General features: G+C 38.8%; 1 protein-coding gene across 5 annotated transcripts in view; it reads left to right on the top strand.

Annotated features, from left to right (window-relative positions):
* The window catches only part of cadm1a (cell adhesion molecule 1a), a 454047-nt gene that overhangs the window by 271887 nt on the left and 161377 nt on the right, over positions 1-20783 (top strand). For 4 of the 5 annotated variants that reach the window (XM_063486068.1, XM_063486071.1, XM_063486070.1 and 1 more), the window contains exon 2: positions 11381-11398. The exons of the other annotated variant lie outside the window; for it this stretch is intronic. In XM_063486068.1, the coding sequence (XP_063342138.1) occupies positions 11381-11398 (18 nt within the window). The remainder of the gene's footprint in view (positions 1-11380; positions 11399-20783) is intronic. 5 annotated transcript variants of the gene reach the window in all.

The raw sequence follows: 20783 nt of genomic DNA, 5'->3' as shown, positions 1-20783 counted from the left end.
ATCAGGAATAGGTTTTATTCCAACCCTCAGGTATGAGAAGTCAGCGTCCTCCATACCAAAGCATCTGACAACTTTGATTCTAACTTGATTGATTAATATACTAATAAGGTTACATTTTTTTTAACCGTCTAAGAAAAAGAGCCTTAAATTAGAAGGAGAACATTTTGACCAAAAGCCAGAGTTTACCTGACATCTTCGGCGCTGTTACGCTCGAATGCCTCCAAATAGATTTCTAATGCATTACAGTATCTCCTAAGACTTTCATAGTGCACGGGGAGCAGAAAACCCAAATCAGTTTCTTGACTTCCTCCACTTCATACAGCTCAGTGGTTAAGTTATCACACTGCCGTTTGGTGGTCTTCACACCACAAAGTCCCAGCGCTGTCTGGAGCCACTGGGTTTCGATTACCACAAATCCATTCCACTCATTTAAAATTAATGGCCGTGGACCTCCACTGACCCCAGAGATAAGCAAGGGCAAGTCTTTTTCTTTAGAACACCTTGAGGATTAGATTTTGCTCTCCGCATCAATCCATCAGGAAATATTACTTGGTTATGGTAATATTTTGGTGGTCACTGGAAAATTACTTCTTCAGTTTTGAATCATTCTTCTGCTTAAATTTGTTTAAGCATTTTTAACCTGTCCTTATAGATGTTGGACTTTAGAATTCAATTAAAGTTGCACTACCTTTACAAATTTTTGTTGGCTGTTGGTTTTGTTTTGTAAGATTGCTTCACATTTTTTGGTAAATTGTCGAAATGCATTTTCTGTTTGTAGTGCTTTGGAAGGAACTACACAGAAGGGCGTATCAAATGTCAGGGTCAGCGTTGATCTATGATAGACTAGTGGCCTATCCAGCCCCACTGCAACCACAGTAAGGTAGAGACCCTACAATAATAGAGAGAAAACCCTGGAAGACATCCCCCTTTGAGCAAGCATTTGGTAACTGTGGTAAGAAAAAACTCCCTTTTAGCAGGAAGAAGCTTCTGGCAGAATCAGGCTTAGGGAAGGGGGAGCCATCTGCCATTCTGACCACTTGCATTTTGCATCTGTGACACTTATTCTCTCCCAGTATGTTAAAATAGTTACCATTCAATTTGCATTCATTTGAGAGAAGATGATGATGAAGCTGTTGGGAACCAAGTCAAGAGCACGCACCAGAGTTTAGATTATTTTTCATTGACAGTTCTCCCTCAGATGCCTTTGGACCCTCCACTGTACCCCATTGTAGGATTACAGTGGTCCCTGGTTTATCGCGGTAGTTACGTTCTAAAAATAACCCGCAATAGGTGAAATAAGCGAAGTAGCTAACTTTATTTTTTACAATTATTATAAATGTTTTAAGGCTGTAAAACCCCTCACTGCACACTTTATACACTTTTCTCTGATAGGCATGAACATTTTCACACTTTTTTCTCTTGATCGTGATCGTGGCTCAAGAATTGGCAGTTTGCCTTGTAATTGGAAGGTTGCCGGTTCGAGCACCGGCACCGACAGTCTTGGTCGCCTACTGGTTGCCTATTGGTGGTGATCAGAGGGCCTGGTGGCGCCAGTGTCTGGCAGCCTCACCTCTCCTCAGTGTGCCCCAGGGCAGCTGTGGCTACAATGTAGCTTGCTATCACGAGTGTGTGAATGGGTGTATGACTGAATGTAGTGTAAAGCGCTATACAAATACAGGCCATTTACCATTTGTTTCAACACTCTCAAAGTTCAAACCTTCGTAGAAAAATAAGTCCAGTATTATAGAATGAAACCAAAGGCACCCGCGGTTGCCTTTGATGGTGCAAAATGTTTCATCGACATTTTTGTGTTTGTTGGAGAAAACTTACAAACATACAGTACAGCACTTCAGAGTCACACTGCTAGCGATAGAAAATTTAGATAAATTTGACAAGCTGGAGACAGGAGACATGGCACGAGATTGACTGACAATGGTCTACAGCCAATCAGAACGTAGAACACAATGCGCTGTAAAAAAAGGAAAAAAAAACATGCAAAATTGCACAAAACAAATCTGCGAACTGCGTTATAGCGAGGGACCACTGTACTCTGACCTGATTCACTGCTTTCAGGTTTCTAAGCTGCAGCTCTTTAACTAAAACCTTCTTTTTGAACTCCAAGTCATACTTTGAGAGACAGCTCTAATCACCAGTGATAATCCTCGGCACAAAGTTGGGACTGCTTGACACAGAAGTTGATGATGTGATCAAAAACAAGTTCTCTGAGCAGATCCAACCCTTCATAGAATAACTTCAGCCTTTGGCATTCAGTCCCAAACGCATTGGCAACTGTATCAAATTCTTTGTTGACAAAAGAACGGTTTCTGAAATTCAGCTGTAGGTACCTGGCATGAAAAGGCAAGGGTTAATGTAACATTAGAAAGCTATAGTTTTCAGAAACTTGCAATTACATCATACTCTCAGTGTGAATCACCTGCGCTATATTATTATCCATTTTATGGCAGCTGGGTGGATATTGAGACAATAGCAGCTCTCATGAAATGAAGCTTATCCACATTTGAGCGCTGCTTTTGTCCTACATTCCCAGTGCTAAGTGTACACAATTTACCAGATGGTACTGTAAACACACACTTCACAATGTAAAATTTCTCTCATAAAAAGGGCCCTTGATGCATAATGTTACACTCTTAAACACTAAGCTGTATTACTTTTCCTCATTTTTCTGGCTGCTCTTATCGTTCATGAAAATGCAGGCCTATCTATTCAAAGTCATACGATGCACAAGGCTGCGCATTCATCCACCACCCATGACTTGGTGAATGGCGAGAAACCATAAGGATTGGGGGGAGTTGGGGACATTACCCTAGGCTTCCTTTTTTCCCCCCTGCACCCTGAGGACACAGCCATTGGTAGTGGAGGGAGGGAGGTTTCTCAGCCTTATCAGCAGGACAGCACCCAGTGCTCTAATCACCAGGTCCCAGAGACAGCCGGAGGTAAAGGGTGAGTGGATGGATGAGCAACATCCAAGGAGAGAAAAAAAAGGGTGGAAGGAGAGAAGGGAAGGGGAGGAAAAAAAAGCTATGTTTATACCTCTTAGGTTACAGCAAATGACAGCTGCTTTCCAGTTCAATGCATAACTGAGTAGAAATCCTTTTGGTGAGAAGAGACAAGTGCAGATTTTGTCCCACAGCACAATGTCAGCAGTGAAATATAGACACTTTGCAGTTGCATCACAAGTCTCTTTGCAAAGATTGCAGGTGCCATCTTGAAAGCATTACAAAAAGAAGGGCCCTAAAACGATGACTGCTGTATGAGTCAACGTCAATTATATCATGTTAGTTTGAGCTTATAATCTTTGCCTGCCATCGACTCTTACTTTCCTTACTTGTATGTGAGACAGACAGCCTGTGGGTTATTTTACAGGTTGTGTTCCAAATGGGGTGAACAGGGTATGAAATTGCAAACCAAGATGTTCAGGTTGATAAATGGCTTTTCAGAGACCTAGGCAATGCACGGTGTCCTGTAAGGTGTAGTGCATTTGACAGTTATCTGTCGCTGTCAGTCCACTTCCATCATTGTATCTGTTTATCTTAGCACCATTCTGCTCAGAGTCAAGTGTTGGCATGATATGTCTTGTCTTGTTGCTAGCTTATGTTGTGTGAGTGGATCTGCAGTGCTGGATTTTCGTGTTTCAAGTGATTATTTGAACCAGATGAATTGAGAGTCACGCAATGCATCACACGTTGTAAAACAGCAAATGAATTTGCCCTGTGAGAAACTTTTGGTGAAAAGGACGCTATCTTTGAATGTGGTATTCAGTTAATTAATCTGTCCTTGGAGTCTAAATTGAACACAGACAAAAGCCCAGCTTCCGGGCTTGCCGCAATTGTACAATCTCTGATGGAGTTGCTGCTGAGACTGTACAAAAGCTACAGACCTATACTGTATATCTGAACTGATGTGTATGCCACTGTGTGAACAAGTACTCTAAATTAAGTCTTCAGTATCTGTTTGGAACTGGCCTTCAGATTAAGTCATAGAAGTGCGATATGGTCCCTCTATCTATAAGATAGTATAATATCTTTCAAGCTTCCAAAACTGATAGAAATCACAGTGTTCAGTTTAAACTCTGGTCACACTTTGACACATTTGGGATTGTGGTTTGGGTTTGTTAAGCACTCCTTGGTGAATGAGAATAGTCTTAACTTCTTTTGATTGTTCATTAGTATTTTTTCCTGTCTCTTGCTTCTTGTGGATTGGCTGTGGAGGAAATGTTGTTTTATGAACCACAAAGGCTTTGGGGACCGTAACATATCTGGGCACTCACTGAGCCCTAGAACCTCTCTCACCCTGAGTGAGAGTCACACCCCAGACCAAAACAATTTAAAATTATGTAAAATGATTACAGTGCTATCATAGAAACAGTTAAAGAAACCATGACTATCAGTATTGAGTGGGGAGCAGGTCATGAAGACCTCAAATTAAAGGAAAGTGGTCATGGAGATTTAAAACAAATGTAAAACTTTGAATTGCAGCCCTACAACACTTCTGAAGGACAAAATTAGGTAATGTTCTTCAATTTTACTTCATCAGCAGAATTCCTTCTGGTAGCATACTTTGCCAAGTCTCACTGAGTGTGAAATACAATAAGGAAGTGCTATAGGCAGTAAATTACACTTTAATATTTGATCAAAAAGCTTTGAAGGCACTCGAGTCCAGGTGTGGTTGCAACCCCTAAACTCATTGTGATAGAGCACATAGTGTTCCATTCTCCACACTTGATTTAGTGCTGTGACTGGTTTAAAAGAAAGACAATAGGATTGGTGGTATTGATAATTAGTTTTTAATGTGGCACACTCATCATGTCCAATTTCATGCCCCTTAGGCAGCTGATCGCAGATTTAATCAACACATTATTGCTTGCTATACTGACTGGAGGGAAGGTTTCTCCCTGTATGTGTGTGTGTGTATGTGTTTAGATGGTGGTAGGAGTGTGAAGGGGATAGAGCATTAGTATGTTTGTGTGATTGAGGAGCGAGCGAGGGAGGTTGTCAGCATGTGCATCCATCCCAGCAACGTCCCTCTTTGATAGACATTGAATGTGTGTTCCAGGCCATTAACCAAGAGCCACGTTTGAAGATGACGGGGTTGGAAGCTTGCGGTTGTGCTGCGTTGAAGGAAACTGTTGTTATTTTGTTTCCAGTGAACAGTAGAGTGTCCAGGCCTCCCTCACTTGGTGAATGCAGATAAAAGCCTGCCTGTTACAGTTTTGGTTTTTAGGGTTTTTTTAGACTACTCTTATAACACCTAGGATTTTATCTTTTACTTGCTTTACAACTGCAGCGTACAGTGTATATACGTTATATGGTATTTTTAGAGGCACCCACATTGTGTATTCTGCATTAAAATTGTATTTTAATGGCAACAATTGTATTTTTTTTCTTTTGATTATGAAATTGTGATATCAGTTTTTTGGGCAGTTGATCAGATGTATGGACAAACCAAAGTTTTTTGTGTGGAATATATTGTGACATTTTTGTGAGATTATTAAAGATATCACAGATTTAATTCCTAAAAATCCTGGTGATACTTCACCCTTTTTCCTGACATTGTCAGGTTTTTTTCCCCCCTGACCATCCTATTAGAACGCTCCTTGTTACGTTCCATAAATTGGTCTACAGCATGAGTGGTGTAGCACTTAAAGGGTCCCGGTAAAACTAAGAGTCAGAAAGACACATTCTTGACAGAAATTTGATTACCGTAAATAGTCAGTTAAGCCAGTAGACACATCAAAAACTGAAACAAAAGAACAGCAAATCCCCCAACATTGGTCAAGAAAAATGGCTGAATTTAAAGATCACCCCTGTAGCTCACAACTTTGCCAAGCTGGTATTGGGGAGGTCTTTTCTGGAGCTTTTTGAGTGAGGAGTAACATGTAAGTAGGAAGAAGTAAAAAAGGACACTCTAGAGCTAGACCTTTTAATGTGGCACACCCACTGAGAAGTCAGAGTCGGATATATATCCTTGCTAAAGCCAGCTACTATTTGACCAGTAAGATACCAGTGATGGTAACTGATAGGCTGGTGGTGGGAAATGAAGATACTGACCACTGGATGACCTGTGGACTTGGTTGAACATGATTTTTTCACTAACATGAAGGCTAGTGACTTGTTGCAGGTGACTTCAATACTACAGCGATGCTAATTACATTAGCTAAAAAAAAAGTGACAGGTGCTCTTCTTCTTTTGTATTCGACTGGCAGAATAAAAACAAATGTGGCACAGTTCTGCCATCAGCTGTCCTTTGTGTTTCCACATAGTCATTGTATGTACCATGTCTATTTTACATTTTTACATAGAATTTAGTTTTCAATGTTTAAACTTGAAACTCTTCTCACCCTCAGCTGGTCATGGCACATTGCTGCCACTCCCTGAGCCTGCTTCTGCCGGAGCCTTCTTCAGATGGGAGTTTTTCCTTCCCACTCTTGCCAAGTGCTTCCTCAAAGGGGGTCGATGTTTGTTTGGGTTTCTCACTATTATTGTAGGGTCTTCCTCTCAATATATAAAGCAGCTTAAGGGGACAGTTGTTATTGTTATGTTGTGCTGTATTGGAAAAACAAAAGAAAAATATTTGTTGATTGTGCTCATCCAATGGATAGCTGGCTAGTCATTTCCCACCTCTGGCCTATCAGTTATTAGCACTTCTCATTGGTAACGTTAGTAACTGGCTTTAGCAAAGATACTGCCTCTTTTCAACACTTGTTGCTGCTCCATATTTTAGAGTCATAACACTCTTGGTGACTAATTTACTTGTCAGTTTGATGAGAGAAAATATCAGGTTAGTCTGCATTTTCTTAATGAATTGACATTTAGACTAGTAGTCTAAATGTCAGTTCATTAAGAAAATGCATTTTACAACTACCTGCAACTAAGATTGGTGCTGCAACTGCAGCTAGTGGTATCTTAGCATGCTACAAACAATGTTAACTGGTTGTATTATTAGCAGAGATGGGATTCCTTTTTTTGAGTAAAGTAAGGGATTACTATTGCAATAAAGGTAATTAGATTACTGTTACTTTCCCGTAAGCACACTGCGTTACTAAAACCATGATTTTTTTGCGAGAGTGTCTCATGACAATGACGTAAGCGAGCGCGACGTTCGTGGCAGCAGCTGTGTGCAGATCAAAAATGGATACTATAACGAGTGCGGGAGAGAGTATGAGCGTGCAGCGTTTAACGCGTGGAAGTACTGACCTTACTTTGAGTTTGATTCTGTAAAAAGTGACAAAAACATTAGCGTCTGCTGCTCACTGCATGGGAAGAAAACTTCTTTTTACAGCGAAAAACCCCCTAAACGTCCGAGCAAGCACCGAGTGCGCTGCCGCTGGAATGTGAAATTCACAGAGAAACTGCCGTATCCTTCCACTGACCGCTGCAGCACACCTGCACCAGGGCAAACCTCCGCCTGCCCCACTCCTGCTATACAGGTGAAAATAGAGCAACAGGACCGCTAGTCTTTGATTTTATTTATTTTCTGCTGTGTTTTACGTGCATCTATTTGAAAGAGTGAGTGTAAACACAAAAACCTATTTTATTTTATGTGCTGGAATGTGCAGAAAATAGGTTTAAATGTTAAACAAATTTCTTCCAGTCAGAGAATGTTGCATATAATTTAATGTTTGCTTGATGCATAAAGTTAAAAGATTAAAACTAATAAAACAAGTTTTAAACAGAGACTTTTCCATTTGATTACATTTTATATGATGGATTATGCAGAAAAAGTAGAATTGGGCTGAAAGATCTGTTGCTTTATTACCTATTTAGGGGATAAATCATGTTTTAAAAAGTAACTAAGTAACTAATTACTTTTGAAAATAAGTAATCAGTAAAGTAACGGGATTACTTTTTTCGGGAAGTAATCAGTAATTAGTTACTGATTACTTTTTTCAAGTAACTTGACCAACACTGATTATGAGAATGTAAATAATTAGCTTAACCAACTAGTGATGGTAGCTGTGTTTTCATAAAAACATTAGGAGTCTGTAGGCCTGTAAAATGTAGAAAGTAATCACAATGAAAACCCTGCATTTGATTGAAAATAGTATAAAGAAAAATATGTTAAAAATTGAAAAATGTTCAATCGTTTTTGAATTTTATTTTGATGAGCAGAACTATAAAAAAAATCACTTCTGTGTGACAGCTGCTGGCGTTATCTGTGATAAGAATTTCACAAGTTGCTCTTGACCACCACTCTCTGCAAGCAGACCATAATAAGTTGTCAGGCTGCACAGTGAGTACAGAGAAAGGGGAAGAGGCAGAAAATCAGACAACTGGAGCCAGAAAGAGTAGTGGCAGTGTTTATCTTGAACTACTTAACTCCCTGGCTCTGAGTCAAATGTAGAGAGAGACATTGGGAGATAGTGGAGGCCTTCATTAAATGCAGCTCAGGCCCTGGTGAAACCCTGGTTAATGTCCCTATCATCTCTGGAGTGGTCCAGCATCCAGCTCTCTGTCCAAATGACTCATGTTTAATGCATCTGTGCAGCGCTTGTCATTTAACCTCACCTCCGGAGGTTGTGGGTTGAGGTGGGACGGCAAAGGCTCCCGCAAGGCCCACAAGGGGCAAAGCGCCATGCAGTTATTCTTTACCCGCTCTCCATTTGCTTAACATGGGGAGAGCTGCTCCATGTCTCCCCTATTGCTGGGTAATCTCCCCAGAACTAACCCCCACCCCGTCGCACTGCATGAACCTGAACTCAAGGGTGGTCTGGCTTGAATATATGGCTCTCTGAAGAACTCTGTTACTCCCATCCTAGTGTGCTGAATGTTTAAACAGGACACACCTGAGACTTTAACTTAGCAGTCAGCTCTTTTGCTGGAGCATGTATAGCGTTGGTTAAACACTTTGATAAAAGCTACCAATGAGGAGTTTTTACTACCAATTTTACTAGTTTATGCAATTTATTACGCCGTTGCATGACACATCTTACTCCCTTTGTTTTTTTTTATCATCATGTTAAGCTTACAAATAAACCTGTCCAGATATTTACAGTCCACAAAAAGACTCACCAACATACATCTTTACCACCAGCAAAGCTGTGTAACAGGATATAAGAGAGCTGATTTTGTTTTTGAGCATTTTCCTCTTATTTTCCCCGCTTACATGCGAAGACAGGCTCTCCTTCTAAACACTCCTTCTCTCTCACTTGCACACACCCACTCAATCTCTGCCTCGCTTTCTTGATCTGGATAATGGTAATTAGAATATCACCATGATTGAAATTTGGCAAAAGTTGAAGAGGAAATAGGTTTTCTAATCAAAAGCTGCCTCATAGCTGGAATCCTGATGCTTACTTGGCTGAAAAATGTTCCTCAACGATGGGGGCCTAAACGGATGCCAGACTGTATACTGATGGCCAACTCGGCTCTTTTTCTACCGATGTCCCCACTGAGGCTGATATAGCTGATCATGCTGGTTTACATTTATTTATTTTAAAAGTGGGTGTTTTTCTCTAATCTTTGAACTGGCCCACCATAAGTGACATATTTATTTTCTTAGCTGAATGAGAGCAATAGCCTTTATTATAAAATTATGTTTTTGGCACAGTCTTTGGCGGTTAAAAAGTACATGCATCAAAATACATGCATATGTGCATAAATAAACGTACCGCAATACAGCAAAAGTCTTAAGCCACCCTTCTTTGCTTTATTGGAAAGAGGAAAAATGCATGCAAAACTGTATTGAAAGGTGCAAACATACAGTGAAACACAGTATACAAGGCAAAATCAGAGTTTTTACAATTGTAACAAGCTTGAAAGTCAATATTTGATGTGACACCTTTATTCTTCAACGCAGCCTGAATTCTCTTAGCCAAGCTTTCGTTTCTTTAAATAGTCTTCAGGAATAGTTCTGCAAGTTTCTTAAAGGACATTCAAAGCTCTTCTTTGGATGTTGCTGCACTTTGAGTGACTGATAGTGTTCCATCATTGTCATGCTGAAGAATTAAGCCATTGCCAATCAGACACTTTCCAAATTATATTATTTATTATTTTCCATATTATATGATGGATAGAATCTAATGGTTCTTTTCTGTGTTCATAGTTGCATAAATATTTACAAACTCCCCATCACCACTGGCTGAAATGCAACCCCAAACCTCGGCCGTGCTTTGCAGATGGCTGTGGGCACTCACTGATGTACCTCTCTCCTGACCTCGTCCTTCATTTCTGTATTGGCAGTGATTTGAACCAACAAATTCAGATTCATTACTCCATACGACTGATTTTAGTCCAGTTCTTGTGTAATTTGGCATACCTCTACCTTTTCTCCCTGTTTCCTTTGCTTAAGAATCGCTTCTTGAAAACCATCCTTGCACTGAGGTTTCAGTGAGCAGTAGTTGGATTAACTGAAGGTCCAGATGTATCTCTCAGGTTCTGTGTCAGGTCTTCATTGGATTTTTTTTTTTAAATTTCTTAAGGACATGACTTTCAGGTACTGTTTGTAAGCTGTGTTCTTTTAGGCTTGCTAATTCTTCTTTTACATCTACTTATCTAGCTTTTTCTTGTGCACACCTATGCCAGGTTTTCAGGTAATAACTCTTTAGGAATTACCTCGTTGTTGCAAAAATACAATTGTATGCCTGTCAAACTGTGTTACCTTTGCCATTTTCCATACATTCAGTTGAGGACATTGGTGTTATTTCACATTATTTGCAGAAGTGTCTGTTATTTACAGGCACTGGTTGGGTGCATTTTTAATGTTTGAATGACCATTAAAAATACAAGAAAGCCTGATTCCTTGGAAGTGAAATATAAAGAAACAGGGTTCTCAAACATGCACTGTAGTAGATCTAGTTTTTATGAGAATCTCTTTTTCTCTCCATAGAACAAAAAATAAGAACCTAGCATGTTATAAAATGATATAGTTTGGTTAATTTGTAGAAAAGACAAAAAAATGTGTTTGTGCATGGGATTATGTGCTCGACTGTTTCTTGGCTGGGAGCTGGAGCTTCCTGGATGTTCTGCCGGTTGCTTGGCAAACTCACACCGTTGCCTATGATGTAATTCCTTTCTAAATACGGTATTATTCTAATCTGATTCAATCCATATTTCAGTCCTTTAAACAGTAAAAGGTAAAAGCTGTGCTATTTGTGTGGCATAGCGAAGAGCTTTGTTCAGTGACTGTATAATGTTTTTAAAAATGCTATTTTTCATTTTTAATTTTCTTCTTAAAAAGCTGAAAAAGCATGATTGTTGTTTCCCTTTGGATTCTTACCTGATTTGTCCTGTACTGTACTTGCATGCACCTTTATGCACTGGCAAATTAACTTTGAATGGGGTTTTGAACGCTAATCTCCCTTTCTGTTTTTCCCCACTGCTTCTCCTCTTCCCACCTACTGTACCCTCCTCCACAAACACAGGAGCTGCACAGGACCCAGGTAAGCCTCCCCCACGTCTCCTTTCCTTCTCCTGACCACAACCTCCCACCATATTCGAGCTTTTGTTTCATTTCAATACATGCTTCCTCTTTCATCTAGTATTTTTGCACTGTGTCAAATCTGCAGTCTTTCTCTCAGCATCTCTCAAGCTCACATTTTGATTTTTGTCTACCTCACCCTTGCGAACGCCACACACCATTCCTTCCTGAACCCATACTGCTGTCATTGATGCTGATGTGTTCTGTCACTTACCAGCATTCTAAGTAGCGCTAGCTTGAGCAACTTAGTACACACTGCACAAAGAGAGAGTTCAATGATCTGAAGGGTCTTATTTCAAAAAAATATTTTTTTTAAATGAAAGAAAAAACATTTAAAATTAAAGCTTCTGGGAGGGAAAAAATTGGACTTTGCAGTTTTTCTGTTCTACATGTGTACACACAGACAGTGCATTTATGTCGCAGACTTGTTGCTAGTGGCAGTGATTTAAAAATGATAACAGGATATAGCTTTCACTACTTTGGTATTACATTTCATTGTTGCATTGTCGTAATTACCTATTAAGCTTTCATTCAGGAGATAATGATGTTGCCTTTCAAATCAAATGTGTGTAATCATATTCTTATTAATTTTACATGCGAGCTGGAGTGTTACAATTATTTTGGGAGAGAAAGAGATGAGTACAGAAGGTGAAAGGTGTGGCTGTTGACAGCAAACCACAACCACAGCGCGTGTTTGTCTGTGTGTGTGTCTTTGTCAGTAGAGATTTGATAGTTTCTTCCAAACTGAAAAATCCAGAAAGGAGTTGTTTTTGGAAAACATGCTCAGAGGTGCATGTTACGCTGTTTTAGAACAACATGTGTGATCTGTTTTTCCTCTGTAGCCTCTGGTAATGACATCTTAACCCTGTATATCGTGGTAAGGTCTGCGGTAAGTCTTCGAGATGATAATGATGATGATTATGGGAGGGTTTTTTGTGCTGTTTGTTTGTCTGCATTTCCGTCATCAGCAAGACTGTACAAAAACTCAGCCTGGATTTTATGAGGTGGAATATGGGCAAAAGAAGAACCCATTAAATTCTAATGATCCGGCTCACACTCTTGAAACTTGCAAAAAAGGCAATAAGCATTAGCTTTACTGGATCATGTGCTCGCTAGGATCTCTTGTAGTTATTATTATGATTGTGATTTCAAATGCCTTGAGCTGTGAAAAACAGGTATTTCCATCCTATTATGTTTACTACCATTTTTTTCTTCATCTATACATTTCTTTAATTTCATTAAATACAAACCTGTTTCTTTCTTTCTTCTCATTTTGTAGCCAAAAACCTTAGAATGTAATTAGGTTCACCCATTGGCACAGACTGACTCACACAGATTGCGATATGCCTACAGTCTGTCTGTATTTGTAAATCAAACAGTAATTATTTGCAACCCTTCACCAGGCCTCGATTACTTGGAGACAGTTTGTCTCCAACCAGGTGACCTGTCCAATCACCTTGTGATCTAAAATGGATATCCAGAGGTTGAGATTGTTGCCTTCCCAACCTCTAGGAAACCAGCTGGTTGCTGCAAGCTCTTGCAATCAGTCATCGGGCGCAAAAATTAAATGCACCGATTTTTCGTAGTTCCATCCAAGTCAAATTGTGCCACCAGTTAATATACAGATTTCAAAATGCTGTGGACAAAAACTCCAGCAACAACTATCTGATGTACAAGCAAATAATTTAACAGCTGCTCCGCTGAATGAGAAAAGTGAGTAATGTTGGGTATTAAGGCAAACCTGCAGAGCTCCATCCGGCGTTACTTATTGTTGTTTAAGGTCTCTGAGTGATTTAGGCGGCTTAGACTGCAACTGGACGGTGATACTTTTCAGACAACATCTAGCTTTCTTTGACATTTTAATGTCCCCGACTTGCTTTCTTACAAAGTGTTTATGTATTATGTATTACACCATCATATCGACACACTGTGCTATATAATCATTTTGGTGTCCTGACTTATCAGGGCATGAAAGCTGCTCCAACTAATACTGTAAGGCTAAAAGAATATACTACATTATGATATGAGGATGAACTGTCCTCTGTTCCTTCCTTGCTTTGCTTCAGCTATTCCTTTTAAAACATAGTGGCTTTTACTCAGCAATAATTGGGGTTTAGTGCAAAAATCGCCACCTTTCCAACAAAAAATTACGCTGTGAATCATGCCATGCTGCCTCTCTTAACGTCTTCACTCCTCCTCTCACCATCTCTCCTCTACCAAGCCTTTTAATCCAATTAGCAGTGCCAGTGACAGTTATTTATATGTACATGAATTAGAATTGAAGAGCAGGAGTCCTCCCTAGGGGCTGATTGGACGGAGCCCAGTCCTTCACAGGCCTGTTCTCGGTCACAAACCTGTCCGGTTGCCACCAAGCAGTGTTGGTCTCTCAGCTTATCACATACAAAGCAGCGACAAAAACTCATTGCAACATGCATTGCAAATGACAGTCACCCGTTACCTTGGACTCTATTGTGAAAACCAAATCAGTGGGTACTTTTTATCCCCAGCACAGAAATACTTTGACCGTGTTGTTTCATCTTTTTTAGTGTTTTCTAAAACCGTCACAATTTAAGAAATATTTGACACATTCAAATTGGGACACTCTAATAAGCTGTCTTCTCGGTGTTCAGGTTCATCTTAGATCTATGTTTCTGTTGCATTCCATTGCGTGGACTGAAATAGTGGGAGTGCCAAATGAGTGTGTAAGCTGCCAAATCTGGCTCGCTTACCCTTTTGAACTATTTGCCAATGATTGCAGTACTTCAGAGGGGTAGAAAAAGGCATGTCACAGTGCTGCCAGCCTTATCCTTTAAAGATTTTAAGGTTTTAACAACACGTTTGAAATACAGTTTTAGAAATTTCTAAATTTACATTCATTAGCAATGCCACTTTAAGTCCAGCAGTACAAACATTAATGTTTGCAGTTATAAATTGAGAGTTGTTGGCCTGCAAAGTCACTTTAACATTCCATTTGTAAAATTATTCACTTTTGGTTAATTATGAGTCTATTAAAGAACTCAATAAATGTGCCAGATGGCTTTTTTTTGGCTTAAATTAATATAAATTAACTCTAGGATTGCTTTATTTTATCTTTTGGAATAAGTGCTCTCATTGTGCTTCTGTTTTCTACAACAAATTATACTGAAATAAAATGTAAAAGGAGCAACAAGATGGAAAATGGGTGACTAAAAATAGAGGACTGGATTTATTTTAGGCTTGTATGATTAAGCCGGTGTTTAAGGCATGTGATTAAATTCAAGATGTCTGTGAAGTAAAATAATATAGCTTAGTTCACAACCCAAGAATAAATATCAAATTCAAAAAAGAAAGAAGGAAAAAAGAGATAACACAAGTTCAGACAGTTGAAACACTATTAATAATAGCTCATCGAGACGTGCTCTACTGCCTTTCTCAAACGAAGCATGCGGATTACGTTCAGCTCAAAGTTGTCATCATGTCGAGGTGCTTTAATTTTGTTGATTTTATACAAACTAAAATATGAATCAGTCAGTAGAGAACTTCCCATCTGCATTCAACATGGCTACAATCTTAAGTCTATAAAAAAATTGACATAATTTCAAGGTTAGAAAAAACAATGACAACAAGCCTTAAACTTACAAATGGCCAGTAGGGGAAAATCCCCTGGTTGGGAAAATGTAATCTGGTTACACTGAAGTAAAAAAAAAATCATTTGAAGTTTTTTTAAATGATCTCAGTTATTAGTTTAATTTCTTGTTGAATTCTAGGTAATGTTCATGTTGTAAATTATATCCCATTAAAGGATCATAAAGTAGGGTTTGCTATAGCCTACCATTGTGACCACACATCTCTCAGATGGTCACACAGGCCTAGAGACTGGTCAGTGAGAAAAAATGTGTTTTCCCCTGACAGTTAGATGTGGTTGCTGGTAGTTGCTAGGAGAAATTAGTACCCTCCCAAATATTGGCCATTGTTTGCATGAAAGGCACTGACTTGTCTGCCAACACTCGCCTTTTACTCTCTGAGCTATAGTGAACCTCGAGCAAAGTGTGCCACAAATGGGAAATTGAGGCTGCTTGCCTTTTACGTTCTGTTTTAGGTTTGTGTTTGACTATAGCTCGGATAGTATGGGTGAGTGTTTGCATACAAGTCGGCGTCTTTCATGCAAACTATAAGTGGCCAACTCTAGTGACCAAAGCAATCATGAGGAAGTTTTTGGTACATTACCATATACCATTTAACCTAGCAACCCCCAGCAACCATTTGCCAATGGGTCAGGGAACACCTGTGGTTTAACCAATCTCTTGTGCTGGGTGACTTAGACCTAAGTAACTGGGTCAAACATGAGCATGTTTTTCCATTCAAGAGTTGATTCAACTGCTAAAGTACTTCTCAGCTTTTCAAAATATTCTCAACCAAAGAAGGAGGAGAAATAATAGTAGTATCAGCTAAATCACTGACACATTTCTATTTTAGTTTACTGGAGTAAACCAGTACTAAAAAGAATAACCTTTTCACAGACTTGAGAACAAGAAAAACATTTCTTGTTGTCAGAGGTCATGGTGTTTTCTTAGTTTACCCACCACTACAGACAAGAGTTCTTTTTACCTGCAATGGGGACTCGCGTATTTGTTCTGTACGCCAATCAATAGAATGGAAGACGTGTGAGGACAGAGGTGGGCTGAGGGACAGCAGTTAAACAGAAGGAGTCTTATCCATGTGTGCACAGACGGGCTCTTTGAACACATACAAGCATGCATTTGTACCTTTGCAGCCCCATATACACACAAACACGCCGAGTACAGCTCAGATTAATGACTGAATCAATCACACGCATACAGTGTTTGCTTGTCATCCTGTATGCTTTCTTTTTATAAGACAAGTTCAATTTCCCAGGCTACTGAAGCTCTATCAGCGTTTCCACAGAATATGTATTCAGCAAGGTCATCTCTCACTGCACCAAGAAATTTCCCAGCCACAAGGATGTGTCTTTGCTGTTGAAATGTCAATAGTCCCCCAGTCGGATGCATTGCAATCTACATTTGTCAATACATGCTGCTTAGAGCCATACCGTGAGCAAAGCATGCAGCTCGTTCATTAAGTAAACCTTTTTTTTTTCTTTTACTCAGGTTGATTCCTGTTGGCTCGGATTTATTAAGTTAATAAGCACATGAGGTCTGCATTTTATTCAAATGCTCAAGTGGTAATTTAAACAAGTTATGATTTAAAAACCGGATTACAATTTTCAGCGCTACAGAATGTCATATTTTTACCGTATAGGTTTTCCTAATTTAGAAGAGTAAAAATATAAGAATTTACCAGTGTATACGAGGATTCAGTAGACATCATGCTGACTGCCATCTCTTGCCTTTTGGTAAATAAAATGACACCGACTCACTGATGCCAGTGGCCAGTATTTCTCTTCTGTGTCACTTTCAGTTTTGCGGTCGTTAAATGTTCAAAGATTGTGTGATGAAGGACAGAAGAACTTTGAAACAGCCTTGTTACTTTTTACAACAAAGATTTGTTTGTTCCCTTGGCACAAACTGGGTTATAAAGAACCACAATAAAAACAAAAAATACCACTGATACATTGTCGCACAAGTAATTGGTCAATTTATTAATACAATTCGTCTATTCAGCCGACAACAGTCCTCTCGGGGCAAACCAGAAACCAAATGATTCCCTCTGCGCCAGCATTTGGTGACAGGGGAGGGAAAAAAAAAAGTCTTTTAACAGGAACAAACTGAACAGCAGAACCAGGCTCGGGGAGGGTGACCATCTGCCACAGCCAGTTGGGGTGAGGGTGAAGCAAAGAGAGGGAAAAGAAGAGCACAGAGAGACAACAAACGATACAATAGGAAGCACTCTGCAGGTTGGCGGGACCAGTAACAAGCTCTGGAGCCGGTATCATCCCAGATTATCACTGTTGGTGCATCCTTGCAAAAATATATCATTCAGACCTTTCAATTATAGATCCTAACACTGCCTCTGCATTATGCCAGGGAGAAGAGAATGTAATAAGATGTAAAGGGTAAGGGAACTGCATCCCATAAAAAAATTACAGCTCACACTGAGCATAGGTTAGACCCCCTGCTCTTGCCTGTACGGCGAGTAGGCACAGAGCTCAGTAAAACAGCTTTTATGGAGGCAGCTCCTTCTACTTGGAATAAACTAAAAAAGTTGAAGTTAAAAGTATAGGTTTCAACTTGCTGATGAATGTTGTTATTCTTTAAAGATGGAGCTACAGTAGAGCAAGCAAAACAGCCAACAGTATGTCTGTATTGTTGTTCTGACCTTGTCTGTCTTTAATCTTAAATATCCAAAGTTATTGGGCCAGTCGATTTGATCATCTGCAGGATTGTGACCTTTATTACCTTTGAGGAAAACCTACAGATAAAGCAGTAGCTCCCAAAGTTAACATCAGAGATTTTGCACTTTGAGGTTTTAATAATAAATAATAATAATAATAATACTACATTTTATTTATAGGCGCCTTTAAGACCCTCAAGGTCACCTTACAATAGCACAAGAACAATAGCAACAATACAATATAATAAAACATAGCAAAATATAATTTAGACAAAAAAACAAGCATGAAAGTATAAAAGCTGAGCAAGGTCAAAATGGACTAAAAGAATCAGTTGTATACAATTCTGAATAGATGGGTTTTGAGAGCTGATTTAAAAGTGGTGAGAGAGTAGAGTTTTGCAAGTATAACGCAAGCCAACGCTCCAGCATGGCTGCAACTAAAAAATTATTCATATATGACACACGTCTCAAACGTCAGAATGATAACAATGCATGCTTCCAGTGTTTTAGATGTCTGCTTGCTTTCTCTCCTCCCGCTTTATTCAGACAACCCTTGCAGGGCTTTATTGTGATGTGATCTGATGTACTGAGAGCGTAATAAAATCTAAATGGTTGAACTTTGACCAGAAACACGTCTTGATCGTTAAGGAAAATGGCACAGCTGTTTCAACTGTTTCATCTCCTAATTAATCTGTCATAATGCAGATACAATATCATGGCAGTGGCTGTTTAAAGTAATTATCTTTGACATTTTCAGATAAATAGACATTTGCCTTGTTGCTCACTATCACTACCTGATAAAAGAAACCGGTGATTGAACTTTAAGTTAGACAAATTGTGTGTAAAAAAAAAAATCATGTGAGCAATATAACTGTCATAACCTCATCACTAAGGTAGTTCAAGGTAATTCAAAAAAGATTTAAACTGAAATAGATGCTTATGAGCTTTATGTTGCTATGCTTTATATTATTTTCAGTATAAAACTGGTGCTGATGTTGTCATCATCTTGAAGTTAAATTGAGTTAATTTCGAGCTTTTTGTTGTTGCAAAAACAGAAAATAAGTAGTAGAAACTGTTAGGCTTTTTCCTTGAAGCAAGAAAAACCTAGGCTGCTTTTTGTCCACTGAGAGGAGACGATTAAGCGTGCATACATCAAATCAGATTTCAGGAATTATAATCAAATTTTTTTAAATAATTCAGCTACAGCTTGATATTTGTATTAGATATTCATTCTTTGATTAGTGGATGTAATAATGTGTACTGTCTCAGTAGTAGCTTTTATTGACATTTTACTTTGATTAAAACCAATTATCTTAATGAAATCAACATAAAATAATAAATGACTGTATGCAATATTTGATAGTTGCACAACAAACACAGCACAGCACAGCACGAATACTATAGCATCAGTTCTGTAGGAAATGTTTATGAACTGGTAAACAACCATGTGAATGGTTTAAAACTGTACATATATTGTAAAAAAAGAATTAAGGAATATGAATAACAGCAACTACTGTGCTGATATGTATCTATCTTCAGGGAACTGATCAAATACACGTCAAAGAGAAGATAACCATTGAGGAAGATGAATGCATGACAGATTAAATGTGTTGGCAGATGTAAACACCAGACTGTATTAAGTCAAACATCATGTTCATTTCAAGCAGTCAGAATCAATCAGAAACAATCGGGATAAAAGAAATGTTTGTATTCAACTGCAGCCAGTGAGTCTAAGAACTTGGGTAAATAAATAGATGATGAAGAAAGAAATGTTGGTGTACAAATATTGCAACTTGCTTCAAATTCAGCTTATTTCAAGAATATCCTAGAATGCTAAAGTGAATGTTAATATCTGAAATCAACAGAAACTGAATCATAATTTTAGGGTCTGAATGGTGTTATTACAGAAAAAATCGACTTTCTCAACATATAAATATAGCTAAGTACAATAGTGTAATCAATGTTACAAAAATACAAGACAAGTCCAACTGCAACGAGATGTGAGATCTCTAGTGAGCAAATGATTAACATTTAAAAATATTCCAAATGACAACAAACCATATAATATAAACCTATTTCATAGCTGCTAAAGTAAGACACAAGGGAAGAAGTAAAACAAAAGGTGTTTGCGTAATTTATTTAATGGTTGTAAAATAGTTACTGTGGCAGCATTGTAGCATTACGGCCAGTGCTGCGGAGGCTTCTCAGCAAAGTGTGGTTTCACGAGCTATTTGTTTTATAATGGAGGAAGTAAAACTAGAACAAAGAAACCCTCAAGAGAAGCACAAGTTTTAGTAAATGTACTTACAAAAGGGTAGCAAACAAAACTTATAGTGCTAGAGTATTGACTGTTTTTCACAGATGCCTGCCAAAAAGAAGAAACAAAAACAGAAAACCCAACGGACATCAAAGTTTCTGCGTCGTGGTATATTCACAATGCCTGCATTTACACTACATTTAGCCTGTAATAAACTTTGGTTCTCAGAACTACATTTATCTCTTTTGTTTTGTTTTTTGCATAAACACCGAATAAATTACAATGCAATTACAATTACAATGCATGTAACTTGGAAAGAATCCCTCGATGCTGACCACAAAGAGAGCTACCATGGGATTAACACAGGCTTTTGCCTTTTTAACCCATTGTTTGGGTGCAATGCCGAAATAATGGCTTTATGAATTCAGCCTAGTACTTTAAACAATGCTGTTGCTGAGTAGGTTCTCAGTCCTCCAGGACATGGGAATCTTGGGAGCTTGAAAAAGACAACTGGACTTCTTTAGGCTTGCAAAGGCTTCTCTCCCAGAGGCTTCTTGAGTTCTGAAAAGGCTTGAGAGTCCCAGGCATTTAACCCCTAGTGAGGGCTGTGCTCTTTGGAAGTGGCTCTAAAGATCGCTGACCCACTATTGATCCTGTTAGTCGTCACATGTGTTAAGGTGTGAAGAAAAGCGTAGGTCATTACCATAGTGGGATCAACTATCCTTAGGACTACTTCCAAAAGGGCAACAACCACCAGGTGTTAAATACCTCAGACTCTCCTCTATTTTTTTTAGAACTG

This window comes from Pelmatolapia mariae, linkage group LG10_11 (genome assembly GCF_036321145.2).
Source record: "Pelmatolapia mariae isolate MD_Pm_ZW linkage group LG10_11, Pm_UMD_F_2, whole genome shotgun sequence".
Classification (NCBI taxonomy): Eukaryota; Metazoa; Chordata; class Actinopteri; order Cichliformes; family Cichlidae; genus Pelmatolapia; species Pelmatolapia mariae.
Note: the sequence above shows the minus strand (reverse complement) of the source record. Positions and strands in the feature narration are given on the sequence as shown.